This window comes from Sciurus vulgaris, assembly GCF_902686455.1.
Source record: "Sciurus vulgaris genome assembly, chromosome: 8".
NCBI lineage: Eukaryota > Metazoa > Chordata > Mammalia > Rodentia > Sciuridae > Sciurus > Sciurus vulgaris.
Window position 1 is genome coordinate 32,749,860 of NC_136468.1, and position 14,977 is coordinate 32,764,836.

The 14,977-nt window shown below is 38.1% G+C and overlaps 1 protein-coding gene across 3 annotated transcripts in view; it reads left to right on the plus strand.

Moving 5' to 3' along the window:
• Positions 1–14,977, plus strand: part of TSPAN12 (tetraspanin 12) — a 77,968-nt gene that overhangs the window by 45,195 nt on the left and 17,796 nt on the right. For all 3 annotated transcript variants that reach the window (XM_079151885.1, XM_079151886.1, XM_079151887.1), the window contains one exon: positions 1,713–1,856. In XM_079151885.1, the coding sequence (XP_079008011.1) occupies positions 1,713–1,856 (144 nt within the window). The remainder of the gene's footprint in view (positions 1–1,712; positions 1,857–14,977) is intronic.

Consider the following 14,977-nt stretch of genomic DNA (forward strand, 5'->3'; position numbering starts at 1 on the left):
ATGGAAAAGAAAAAAAAAATTCAGTGACTTACAAAAATAAAAAACATGTTGACACTGGACAGAGTATGTTTAAATTATCTGGAAACACTGTGTTGGTGGATCACCTCATTTTCTGACAAAGTCAGATAAATGGGCTGTATGACTTTGAGGCAGAGCGTTCCAAGGACTGCCTTTCTGTCATCAAATTTGAAAGGACTCATGCCATTAGGAAACGCGAGAAATGAGCTTTCTCCAAATATAAGGATTTAAAAAGACTAACTTTGAAAAAAAAATGAAAAGACTGACTTAGAAATGTAGTAATTGATGATTTTTAGAAAGTGAAATCCTTTTACTCCATGTTTTTTTAAAGACTACCTAATGAATTATGTAAAATATATGCTGTCAAATTATGTTGGACTTAAATTGGTGATGTTTTTGTTATATCTGTGGTTTTAGAATTGACTTTGTGATGATTATGATATATTTGCATGGTTTTGAGAGTAAGTTGATTAAAGGAAAATATTTAATATTTGTAACATTTCTCAAAATTTTAGTATTAACCATAGCTTTTAGTAACCATCATTTATAATACTCTCAAGGTGACTGTTGTTCTTTTTAATCATCAGATATTGAGGCAAGTGGAAAAATCCAAAATAAATTTTAGTGTTTTCTTGATTTGCTTTTTCATGAGAAGTTCAGAATTCTTCAAAGTTGACTTTAGTTAAATGTTGAGATGGTGGTGGATTGTGATATTTTATGATGCAGTATTAATCTTGAGCACAAATTGATCTCCTGGGCTACATCATTTGCATAGCCATTCACTCTTGGCAGAGTTTTTCTCAGTGACCGCCCATCTTCCTTGCTTCTGACTATATGGAAGAGTACTTACTCCTCTTTTCCCAGAAGCAGGAAATTATTTAGCATAGATAATTGTCTGAATCTAATCTGTGTATGTCCCTAAGCAGTGTTTCTAAACCTTCATCAGAGAGTTTTTTGCTAATCTTTGGTAAAGTGAAACAAAGTGAAACAATAGAGAAAGTATAGTTTTCTTAAACATGATTTAAGAGATGATATAGTTGAACATCCAACTTTATTCAAGCTAAAGGCACATAATTTTTTCTGCAATTATGATGATAGACTATAATGGTTTATTTCAGGAATCTCTTTCGGTTGAATAAAAATTAGTTGGCCCAACCTGTTTATTTCTTGAAATTTTGGGGATTTTTTTTATCAGTTAAGGATTCCTAGTCTGGTAACCTTTATGATGTGAGATTTGGTTGATAAATCTTTTCACAGAAATTAAGAAACTTTTAATAAAATATTTAAATGTGTTGAACATTTAAATAGCTAAATTGATTAACTACTCTTTCATGACTAGAAGTAAATGGTAAAGGTAAGATTTCAGCTATTGAATTTGTTATTATGCGTGTCAAATCCGTCATTATATGATGACCTGTGAATGGTATTGGAGTTGGGGAAGGAGACTTGGTCAGTCCTGATTTATTTTTAGGTGTTTGGGCATTATTGTTCAGAATTGTTTCATTATGGAGCGGGTAGCCTGGTGCTCCTTTGCAGCATTTCTATCATCAACTAGAATGTACATGTATCATTATGTGATGACAGAAAAGAGTTTAGCTCTGAGTACAAAAATTTAAGAAATCTAACATTTAATCTTCCATAAGTTAAAACAATATTTTTGTAGTTTCTGAGCCTGACCAGTCATTCTTTTGCAGTTTAAGTGCTGTGGGGTGGTGTATTTCACTGACTGGTTGGAAATGACGGAGATGGACTGGCCGCCAGATTCCTGCTGTGTTAGGGAATTCCCAGGATGCTCCAAACAGGCCCACCAGGAAGACCTCAGTGACCTTTATCAAGAGGTAAGGCCACATGTGGTTGACTTATCACGGGCAAGACTTTTTAAAAATAACTTTGAAGAATTGACAATGTGCCGATGAAATTTTCCTTTTCTGGGTAAATCTGAAAGGTCTTAAAACTTTTCTCTGACATGTGTAGAAACAGAATGAAGCTACAAAACTAATATAAAAACCTGAACACTAAACACATTTTTAAAAAGGAAAGTGAGAACACCAGGTTTTATAGCTAATCTGATTTTTAACTGTATTGTCTAGAGTCAAGTTTTGTTGCCTGCTCATAGGGAACCTTTGGAAACAAGCACATGGAGATGATATAGCTAACTCTGAATATTTGGGAAGCACAGGGTTTGGAGTTCCTGGGCAGAATATGTGTGTTGGGGCCTCCAGGGATTTGGGGGAAGAAACATTCTCCAGGAAAACACTGCTTGCTACTCTTCAGTTCCCCCTGCTGGCTGATAAGTAGTGATGCCAGTTTTAGTTTGCTGATGGAATTTTATACTTACTCAGATTAAAGTCAACCATCGTGTGTGCTGAGAAACTTTACACATTTGTGCATTCTGGGAAAATTGATCAGAATCATCAGTTACTTTTTCTCAGTTTTCCTATTCCTACATTTTCAGTGGTGACTTTCACACTGTTAGCAGTAGAATGCTGTTTTCAAAATTAAAGTCCAGAATTTTCCAGTACAATAGCTGCTAACTACATGTGGTTATTTCTATTACAATTAAATTAAATTAGATTAAAATTTCAGTGTCTTAGGTGCACCATCAATTTCCAGTGCTCAACAGCCACTTGGTGACCAGTGACTTTTTTACTGGGTGATGCAGAGGTAGGATATTTCCATCATTACAGGAAGTTTTATTGAGCAGTTTAGATCTTGAATGGAAACTCAAAGTGTAAATCAGATAGAAGGGAAGCTTATCAGGCCGAGGAGATAGAATCAGGCCCCAGGAATCTCTATTTCTATCATCTATCTATATCTATCTATGCTTATATCTATCTATCTACCTATCTATCTATCTATCTATCTATCTATCTATCTATCTATCTATCTATCTATCTAACAAAGCATTCTTGAAAAACTCTGGCTTATAACTGGGGAGGTTGAGGCAGGAGGATTGCAAGTTCAAAAGCAGCTTCAGCAACTTATCAAGACCCTAAGTAACTTAGTAAGACCCTGTCTCAAAATAAAAAAAAATAAAAAGAGCTGGGGATATGGGGATGTGGCTCAATAGTTGAGCATGCCTGGGTTCAATACTTGGTACCAAAAACAAAAACAAAAAAACCCCAAACAACTCACAAATCTCTGACTTAACACAGAGGAACTGCTTACACTAATCATAATATATATGTGTGTGTGTATGTTTGCATATTTATGTGTATATATATGTTCAATATGACTAAGAATGAAACCTTAAAATGAAATACATCGAAATTTATAAACATGCTTTTTTGAGGGGGTACTGGGAATTTAACCCAGTGATGCTTTATCACAGAGCTATACTCCCAGCCCCTATCCCACTATCTTATTTATTATTCTAAGACAGAGTCTTACTAAATGGCTGAGGCCAGTATCAAACTTGCAATCCTTCTGCCTCAGCCTCTCAAGTCACTGGGATTTAGCATGTGCTCCTGCGCCCAGCAAAATATGCGTTCTTATATATTTCAAAATGGTTTACCTTAGGAAGTTATACATTTTTCCCAAGAAATACTATCATTTAAAACATTTTAAAACATTTTTAGACTGTCTGCCAAAGTCAATTTCAGAGATATACAGTCTGTTTCTACTATATATGAATTAATTTGAATGCCATAATGAATTAATTAAAAGAATCCTGTATTATCTGCACATGTGATCTACTATACTCATATCTTAGATCCGAGTAACTTTTGACTGTTGGAAAAATATATCTCAGAGGACAAGAATATGCCATATTCAAGAATATTAAAAAATAAAATGTGCTCTGGGCTCTTGAAGTCATACCCTAAAGAATGGCAAATATTTTAAGTTTCCTAATTGTATAAGCTTGCTAAGGTTGCTGCAATAGAGTATCACAAGCTGAGTGACTTTAGGAACAGAGGTTTATTGTCTTGTAGTTCTGGAGGTTAAGAGTTCCAGGTCATTGTGTCGGCAGGGCTGGTTTCTTCTACAGGCTAGGGGGAAGAACCTGGTGCATGCCTTTCCCTAGCTTCTGGTGGCTGATGGTGATGTCATCTTCATGTGATAATCTTCTCGTGTGTGTCTGTCTGCGGACTTCCCCTTGGAGCCCACTTTTCTCCAGGTTGACTTCCTAACTTCATCACATCTGTGACAACCCTATTTCCAAACAAGATCTCATTCTTTGCTTTGGAGGTTAGGACTTAAACATATGTTATTTGGGAGGATCCAGTGTAACCCATTACAAGAATTAGGGAAGTAACTTGCTTATTTTAAAAGATAATCAAAATACATTTTGTCATTCCACACACAACTAAGAAGCATTGTGTATGGATGTTGTGAGTTCGAATGTGTTATGTTTGGCAACATTTGACTTCAATGAAAAGAAACACATGAGGTATAGGTAATTGAACAAACCACTGTTGGGTCAAGATTTCTAGGTCCCTCTGATTATGCTACATATTTTGCTCTAGGTATAAGCTGAATACCATGTTGGTTAGTGTCTGTCATGGTAGACTCAGTTAACAAATACAACAAAGTCATGATCAGTCCATAAAACAAAACAGTACTTAATTTTTCCGAGGTAGTATTAAATGCAAACATAACTGTGGATGTTCATCTACATTATAACTTACTATTAGGTATTAAAAAACAGGTGATTACAGAATAGATACAGGTGAATTGAAACCCATCAAGTTTTTAGTGTGAATTCAATCCATTTTCTGCTTTTTAGAAGTATTAGGTCAATATTGAAAATTATTGGGTTATAACACCATAGTATAACTTCTGCTTTAGTGATTAACATTGATGATGCGATTATAGCCATCACTGAGCTCATGAGAATGGCAAAGCATGAACCAGTTTACCAGATCTTTCTGAAAAGTCTGAATGTGGATAAATTACCTTTTTACTTTATTTAGCTGAACAATGTTTAAATTAATATTTAATATAATGTTCTTATAAAATTCATTTTTACTACTTGGCTTAGATTATTTTTACTAATAGTACTTTATAATGGAATACTTCACTTTCAGATTGTCTATAATTGAAAGATTGAAAGAAGCCACACCTGTGCATGTGCAAATTGAAAACTCAGATTATTTTGATTATTATTATTATTATTATTATTATTTTTTTTTTTTTTTGGTACCAGGGATTGAACTCAGGGGTACTCAACCACTTAGCCGCATCCCCACTCCTATTTTGTATTTTATTTAGAGACAGGGTCTCACTGAGTTGCTTAGCACCTCACCATTGCTGAGGCTGACTTTGAACTTGCAATCCTCCTGCCTCAGCCTCCCAAATTGCTGGGATTACAGGCGTGAACCACCACACCCAGCTATTTTTGTATTTTATCAAAAGATTTAACCAGCTAGCTGGTATTGTGTGTTATAAGATGTTCTTTAGACATGAACTTTTGGCCAAGGAGAAGTTTCATTGTATCAGAGTAATCTTCTTTTGCATCTCACAACTAATAACAGACTTTGATATTGGCAATGATATAGAACGTAATTATATGCATAGTTGACTTACAAAAGTGCATCATTTAATAACTTTATGGCACAAGTACAATTAAATCCATAATTAAAAATAAGACTTAATTCCACTTTGCCCTGGAGAACATATGTTTCCTAATTGCAGTGTGTCCAGAGATCATCCAGTAGGAAGATAAGTGTGTGTGTCTAAAAGAAGAAACAAGTGAATAATAGCTGGAGGTATTTGGGATGTTTATTCTGAAGTTGAGAATACTCAGGGGAGATATTTCAGATGTCTTCAAATATTTCAAAGTTCATAATTCAGAACAGGAACTAGACTTACGTGTTGTTTCTCCAGGGGCCAGAAGTTACAGGAAGGAAATTTTGAATCAATAGAAGGAAGACCTAGCTCATCAAAATCTGTCCAATTGTGAGACAGGTTATCTTGTAAAACAGTGAGTGTCTCATCACTAAAAATACTAATGCCGAGGTCGGACAATGGTGTCATTGGTGGTATAGAAAGGGTTTTTAAAATAAGAATGAATTCAGACTAGATGATCATCAAGGGCCCTTTTATCTTTCATATTCTGTAAACTCAGGTAAGAGCTGGCTCTCTTACTACGATCTTTCTTCAGTAGTCTAGTCTGAAATCAAGGAAATAAATCATCCTCAACCATCTGGTGGCCTGCTTGGTCCCTGACCCAATAATATTATATGACACATTTTGAAACCTGTGAAAAATGATAGGGCAGAAATATAGCAACAATTGCACATTTTAGAAACATTCCCATCATAGGTATTGTTAGATTTGCCACAGAAATCCTCACTCCTCAAATAGCCATCATAAGCTACACACTTGTATAAAACTATCAACTTAAAAAGCACAGATGGAACTATTGCTGACCCTCAGTTTGGTCCCAGACGTTCTTTCATCCAAAATGTCATGATTGTCTCCTGAATTCCACATGCTGTTCTAATTGCTGGAGAAACCATGGAGAATATTGCAGACAGAAATCTCTCCTCTCATTATAATTTATGTTCTAGTTATCTATACAGACATTTAACAAGGGGGAAAAAAGGTAACAGAAAATAATTACATGTGGTAGTATGAGATTGAAGACTCTAAGCCGAGCAATGGGCAGGACTTTGTTGGCAAGGGAGCTATTTGGAATAGACAGGAATAGACTGTCTTAGAAGACAATATTTGACCTGAGACCAATTTGTGGGAAGGAGCCAGTCATAAAGAGATCTGAGAAAGAGTATTTTTGGCCTAGGGAACTGTAGGTATAAAGGCTCACCCTCAGTTGGCCTGAGCCCATGATTACTGACTATCTATTATCCTGTTCTTTGGAATTGTCTGTATAACTATGCTTTCTAAATGCCAAGTGTCAGACTTGGCCTCAGACAAACATCAGACATGGATTTTAAGTTGGTAAATAAGGGATCTAGGGTGCATCTCTTCCTTCTCTCACCTGATGAGTTTCCAGCATACCCATTACTAAAGTATTACATCCACCTTGAACTGGAGAAGAAAAGCAGAGAGACAGGAAGGAAAAGAAAGGAACCAGACAGAAAACAGGTGTTGATATAGCAGGGATTCCCAAACTCTTGCCCTTGGACAAGTGCTATTCTTGGATGAACTTCAAGGGAAAAGTGATACTGCCAGTTTTAGTTTTTAATATTTTGTATGTATTTTGTCAAAGCAATTGCTTTCATCAGCTCCTTTTAGGAGTAGTTGCAGTTTTTATCTCAGACGGAAAAAGATGCAAAAACAGCTCCTCAAAGGACTGAAATGCCATTCTGCTCCTCTCTGTGTCATGTCCAGAAAAATAAATGGAAGTAAACAGGCTCAGAACAGCCCTGCTTCAAATGGACCCACTCACAGTAAAAGGCAAAGAGGAACAGACAGTCAAGCAAATGCATCTCCAGAGACACATTGCTTTGTTTTGTAGTTAGAAGAAAGACTGTGGCTAATATATTGACTGCTTGTTATGGTTTAGATCTGGAATGTACCCCCACAGGCTCACAGACTTAAAGGTTTGTTCCCCAATGCAGCAATGTCCAGAGATGAGGCTTTTAGGATATGATTGGATATAAGTTACCTAGCCTTATCGATGGATTAATCCATTTGATGGATTAATAATTTGGATTATTGGGAATTTAAGACCTAGGCAGAAGGATTGGGAAGAAATACAGTCCTGCACCTTCCTCTCTCTGTCTCTTACTCCCTCTGCTTCTTCTTGGCTTTGATGAGCTGAGCAGTTTTCCTCCAGTACACCTTCCACCATGATGTCTCTAAACCTTGAAGCCAGCCAATTGTGATCTGAAACTAGAGCCTAAATAAATCTTTCCTCCTTTAAGTTGTTTTTCTCAGATATTTGTCATAGTGACAAAAAACTGACTAATACACTGCTTCTTCAGAAAAGTAGTTTGCACAGAGGATCAAGGAGGGCTGGGCAGAGAGGTGCCCTCCACATAGCTGTGCTGCTTTGGAACACTTTTTCTTTAGACCCCTAAACTTTGTTTTTCTAATGTTTCAGGTTCAAATTTCAAATGCTCTTAGTAATATATTTTGTGACAAATAGGTTACACCAAGCCATTTATGACTCTCTGGTTGGTCATTTATTTCTTTTTCCATCACAAGAAAACATCTACAAATAAAGGAAATGGGGCAGGGCAGGGAGAGTGGAAGTGAAGGAATATGACCTTGTCTGAGTCTTGGCTTCCAGGTCAGAGAATCTGGGTGGAGAAAAGTTCCTGAGATCTCTAGTACTCACAGAACACAGACCAGTCAACTCATGGGGTGCTACTCCAGGTTAAAGATGAAGGTATTAGAAAATTATTCGGAAACACTTGTTACAGACAATAACGCTGATCCAAGATGGGACTACTGTAGTATGGTCAGGACCATGGCAGTGGGGGAGACAGATTGGGCTCCAATCTAAATAAAACATGAACTAGTGAGAATTTATAGTCAAGGAGCATGGCGAGGATCAGTGGACAGAAAATTAGTAAGAGGAAATGGTCGGAATAAGGATATATTCTGGCTAACCTAACCCTGAAGACAGGTCAGTGGAAATAGACATCAATCACCTGGATGGAGGGCGTGAGAAAGCTGATTAGATGTCAAAGGTGATTGGTAAAAGAATGGGGAATTCTGGCAGAAGTGAACTTGAAGATCCAAAGATCAAGGCCTAGTAGACAAAATGCTGAGGGGAGCCTGAGTAGAGTGGGGGAGGGGGAGTCGCAGAGAAAAACTTGGTCAATGGTCCATCCCGTTCTTGCCCATCTCCTTTGTATTATTTGTATTTGGCAAAGGGTATTTGTTTTATACTCAATATATATTTATTTTCCAGTACAGTATTTCAGTTCTTGATGCTTCTCATTAATATTCCTTCTTTGTGCATTTGACTAATGGAAACAATTTTTATTTTAAATTTTCACACACACATCTTATTATCATAAACTTTTCCTCAGGGCTTCTTTGTCTGAGATATGGCAAAGTGTTGTGAGTCCAAGGAAAAATACAAAAGGCTGTGTGGGGCAGGCTCCACTTGGTTATGGGGCCAATTGTTTCTACCCAGCCAACCTTGCTCTTTGGATTGTTGCTGGGATTCTTCTACTGACCAATGAAATTGCCACACCTGATGCAAAACAAAGTTAGGAGGAAAAATTAAAAGAGAAGTAATAACTGAGGCCTCCGGCTGGGTCCCGGCTGGGTCCTGGCTGGTTACACTAACATGATGTTAGTCAAATTTGCATAGAATGGAAGGCCACATCAGTAGCTAGAATATGAGGTAGGACTTAGAAATTCACTTCAAGATTGGGGCACATGAAGGAGCTGGCATGGAATAGCCAATCCTTAATTGCTTTTTTTTTTTTTTTTTATGATTGAGTTATTCAACCAGAGCATGTAGAAGTAGCAATATCTCTTTGGTCTTCCAATTATAAAGGATAAGTAGGTGTCATCCAGGTATGGAAAATACTTGAGTGACATGAGGCTGAGACGGGGCCAACTAAGCCAAGAAGCAGTGGTGCAAAGTTAGAGCTGAAAGCATTGAGCTGAGTGGGAGCGCAAGGCCTGAGAAGGGCCATGTCACAGCGATGCATGGGCAGGGCTGGGTGATGAAGAACCTTGTAATATCCTGCTACCACATCAGTTTATACTGAAGTGTGTGCGTAGATGCCAAATAAGATGACAAGCCTGATCGCAAATTCGAGGCATTATTATGAAAGAAAGGCTTAGGAAAATAGTAGTCATGGGATTCTGGTTTATTAATAATGAAACCTTGTAGATAAGCACACAGGGAGGCCCTCCTGCTCAGATAGCAAACAGTAGGCAGCTTCTCAGGCTCAGTGGTTATTTAGACGGAATATCCCCAAGAAGTTCCATTCTCAGGGTTGCGTCCACCTTCTCTCTGCTGACTCATTATCTCCTCCCAAACTGCCAGCAGGATGAGGTTGACTCAGGCTTGGGGTGGTATCTGTTTTATCATTCAAAGCCCTGCAGGTTGGGTTTGGGCTGGGGGCTGTCCTTTTTATCTTTAGGCTTTACTCCATCTAATAAGACCTGGAACTGTTCTGCCAGTTTTGCTTCGGGTATACAAATGCATTCTTTTTTTCTTTCACTCTTTCTTTACATAGTTCAATTGTGAGTTTCCCATTCCCTGTTCACTGTCAATCAACTTCTCCTCTTGTGCTTTATTAGTAGAGACTTGCAATTCTTGCCCTTAGATTGCACGGATATGCCTTTAAAATATTTTGACCTGAAAAAGTACCTTACATAATAACAATCTTAGATTTGTACTTTCAAGTCGTCATGCTGGCATTGTAGAAAATGAGGTAAGGTGGGGTTGACATGAGGATTGGGTCCTGAGGGAGGGAAATTAGGTAGGAGAGGGTGGTGAATAATTCAGGGCATTATGAGGGCTGGGATTCAGGCAGTGGCTTTGAGGATGGAGGGGAGCAAATGAATGTGAAAGATACTTAAAAAGTAGAATGAATAGGATTAGGTGATGAATTGGCTATGGGGAGTGGGTGACAGGGAACCCGCAAGCATGCTTGGCTTTGATTTGGACCTTGGATAGATGAAGAAGCCATTTATTGAGGGGAAGGTTTGGAGTCGTTTAGTTCCATTTTGGAAGTGCTTGGTTTAAAGTTCTTGTCAGGTACTCTGCATGCATAAACCCAGTAGGAAATATGGAGCTGCAGAGACAGAACTCAGGGGGAAATGCAGATTTTGTATGTGCATTTTAGTCAGCTTTTTTCTGCCGAAACTAAAAGACCTCAAAGACCTGACAAGAACAACTTTAGGGCAGGAAAAGTTTATTTAGGGGCTTGAGGTTTCAGATATCTCAGTCCATCCAAGGTTAGTTCCTTTCCTTAGGGCTCAAGGTCAGGCAGAACATCATGGCAGAAGAGTGTGGCAGAGGGAAACGGCTCACATAACAATCAGGAAGCACAGAGAAGTCCACTTACCGGATCCAAAATATATACCCCTAAACCGAGCCCCCAATAACCCACCTCCTCCAGCCACATCCTACTTTCCTTCAGTTACCACTCAGTTAATCCCCCTCAGGGGATTAATTCACTGATTGGGTTAAAACGCTCATAACCTAATCAGTTCACCTCTAAACTTTCTTGCATTATCTCACACATGAGCTTTTGGGGGACACCTCACATCCAAACTGTAAAGGTGTGCTAAATAGGGAAAGGGCTAATCCAATGTCTTACATAGGGGGATGTTTATTCCTCTCCCAAAGATCCTTCAGTTTGTCCATGCTGCTGGTTGGTTCTGCTGCACAAGTTCATTCAGGGACCAGGATGGTGAGACAACTTTTTATTTTGAAATACCTGTCTTTCAAAATGTGTACTTTTTTTTTTTTTTTTTTTTTTTTTTTTTTTTTCCAGCTCCAGCTATGGGAAAAAGATAGGGAGTGGGAAGGAGCACGTCCGATTACAGGAAGGCCTGTGTCGATCACCCCTGGTCACATCTCACTGGCAGGGATTCACAGGGCTTCGCATAACTGCAAGCGAGGCTGGGAAATGTGGTCTTTGTTCTGGGATATGGCTGTGTTCCCTATAGGATGCTAATTACTGTGGAAGATGCATTCTCATCTCTGCATAAGAGACATGGGAGGGGAGGAGACCACATAAAGAGGTGGTGTAATGTACTCATCTGAGGAGAGAACTCTCGAAATGCCAGCACTTCAGGGTAAAGTGGAGACACCCAAGGCAAAGACAAATTGAAAAGCAGGAAGGAAGTGAAAGAAAGAAGTTCTTAGGAACAAGTATTCCTTAGTGAGGAAGCATGGTTCAGAGATTGAAGTCAAACTCTTTGAGTTAAATCTTTAATCTCTTCCTTACTAGCTATATGACCTTGGGGAATTTTTTTTTTAATTGTAAACAAATGGGATACATGTTGTTTCTCTGTTTGTACATGGCATAAAGGCGTACCATTTGTGTAATCATAAATTTACATAGGGTATTGTTGTTTGATTCATTCTGTTATTTTTTCCCTTCCCCCCATCCCTCCCACCCCTCTTTTCCCTCTATAGAGTCCTTCCTTCCTCCATTCTTGCCCCCCTCCCTAACCCTAATTCTAACCCTAACACTAACCCCTCCCTCCCCCCATTATGTGTCCTCATCCACTTATTAGCGATATCATTCGACCTTTGGTTTTTTGAGATTGGCTTATCTCACTTAGCGATATTCTCCAATTTCATCCATTTGCCTGCAAATGCCATAATTTTATCATTCTTTATGGCTGAGTAATATTCCATTGTATATATATACCACAGTTTCTTTATGCATTCATCAATTGAAGGGCATCTAGGTTGGTTCCACAATCTGGCTATTGTGAATTGAGCAGCTATGAACATTGATGTGGCTGTATCTCTATAGTATGCTGATTTTAAGTCCTTTGGGTATAGGCCAACGAGTGGGATAGCTGGGTCAAATGGTGGTTCCATTCCAAGTTTTCTAAGGAATCTCCACACTGCTTTCCAGAGTGGCTGCACTAATTTGCAGCCCCACCAGCAATGTATGAGTGTACCTTTCTCCCCACATCCTAGCCAACACCTATTGTTGCTTGTGTTCTTGATAATCACCATTCTAATTGGGGTGAGATGGAATCTTAGGCTAGTTTTGATTTGCATTTCTCTTATTACTAGAGATGTTGAACATTTTTCCATATGTTTGTTGATTGCTTGTGACCTTGGGGCATTTTTTACCTCTCTGTGCTTCAGTGTCCTTATCTGAAAAGTAGGGATGACCAAATTACATACATCTTAGGATTTTCTGTTGTTGTTGTTTGTCTTTTGAGAGTTAAATGAAGTAGCATTTTGAAAACCTAGAACAGTGCCTGTTTGCAGTGTGTACCACCATTTACAGTGGTGACAAAGTAAGTAAGGGTATGAAAAATGGTGGAATGAGACAGACATCATTACCCTGTGTATATGTGTGATTACACGAATGGTATGAATCTACATCATGCACAACCATAGAAATGAAATGATGTACCCCATTTGTGTACACTGAATCAAAATGCAGTCTGTAAAAAATAAAAGATAATCGAAAAAGAAAAGTACAGATAGAGGAGAAAAAGTCCTATTCTTATCTCCCCATCCCAGAGTTCCTGGCTGACAGTCCTACAATGAAACACACATAGCTAATAAAAATTTTGTTTAACAAGAGAGTTTTCAGAAATGAAGATCCAGAGACTCAGGGAAAACTGATTTGGAGACATGAAAGAAGTATATAGTTCTGGAGAAACTTGATCAGACAAAAAGGGATATGATGAGCTCCTGGTAGTAAATTGGGACTTCTACCTGTTTCAGAGTCTTCCTTATCAAATGAGGATCTTCAGGGGACAAGGGAAGAGGTTAGAAAATGACTTTCCTAGGTTTTATGGCTTGCTTCAGGGGAGAGGAATTCTGGTTTATATACCTGCTTTGGGGACAGACAGGGCAAGAGATGGATGGTGGGAGGTCAGAGAGACCTTCTTGCTTCTGCACTCTTTCTGTCTCTTTCAGCTCAGAAATACTCAGCATGCCAAGGTGCCATATTTTGGGGAATTGCATTCAAGCTCTGACATACACATTGGATTTTTCAAATAGGATATTTATTTCTATCACTCTGGGAGTAAATATTTTAAATGCATTCCCTCATTAAGACACCAAGTAATTCTTTGAAGAAGATACAGTATTATCATCTCCATTTTATAGATGAAAAAAATGGGGCATGAAGAGGCTGAACAACTTAGCCCTACTCAGAATGAGTCAGTGACTAATTTTGAATCTTTCCGATTCCAAAGCCCAAGCTTGTAGAGACTAACATTTTTGGATGTTGAGTGGTCAAGAGCAAACGGAGTGTTTGTAGAATTTTTCCCTTCTGAACCTCAATGCCCTTATCTTGTAGATACGCTATTAGAAGTACCTATCTCATTGTACTGTGACAAAGAAACTGAGGTTCTGCCTGAGAAATCCTTAGCACACGGCTTAGCACATCATAGGAAGTACACGTTTTCAGTCCACACAGGTGGCTAATGACAGCAATACCTGTAGCTTGTGATTTATTGAAGTAAATAGAAAAATTACTGATCTACAGTTAGAGTTCCTCCAAGCTAAACTGCCCCTAGTGTTGCTTGTCATGACGGGATAGTGTGCATTTTCAGGTTTTACATGTTTGTGCTGCCCAAAGGTAGATTTCCAAGGTATTTGAGACTCAGTTTTTTCCCTTTACCCTCTAACTTCTTATAGATGGATACTTAGGGTGGACACTTCATATGAATAAACTCTTGGGCTTAACCAGGCAAGGGAAGCCTTCTACTGCTGGAACCAGCCTTGCTAGTGTGAATGGGGCTTACTGGATTTTCTTACTCTCTTAGTCTCTTTATAACCACATCTTCTGATAAAATTGAAAACTCCGCAGTAAATACAGTCTTTTCGGTTTGACAGTTCTGCTTACCTAATGGGGCTATTGTGAGGATTAAATGAGATATAAGGATCTGTCATATATTAAGAAGGAACAAGACTTTTTCTACTATATTTCCTGTGCTTGAGTTAACTTTGCTCTAGGACAGAAAACCCCATTTGTGAATTTTATGGTTTGATCTTTATTTATTTTTCTTTAAGGAAGTATCTGTCTCCATTCAGAGCTTAAAATTATCATTGCAGAATTCTATTTTTTAATTTTTTTTTTTATTATTAGAGCTTTATGGTATCAGTATAGACTTCTTGATCCAACCTGTTTAATGCCCATGAACTCATGAGGTCATGAACTGATGTCATTCAGTTCTTCAAGTCTAGAAGAAATAGGGCTATAAATATAGAAATATTGTATATTTGTATCTGATCATTAACACAGTCATTTCAAACTTGGGTGTTACCAAAAATCAATTACAAAAATATCAATACTGCATGTATTGGCAGCTAGATTTTATTTACACTTTATCTTCATAAACATTAAAAGACTGCCTGACTTTTGATGTG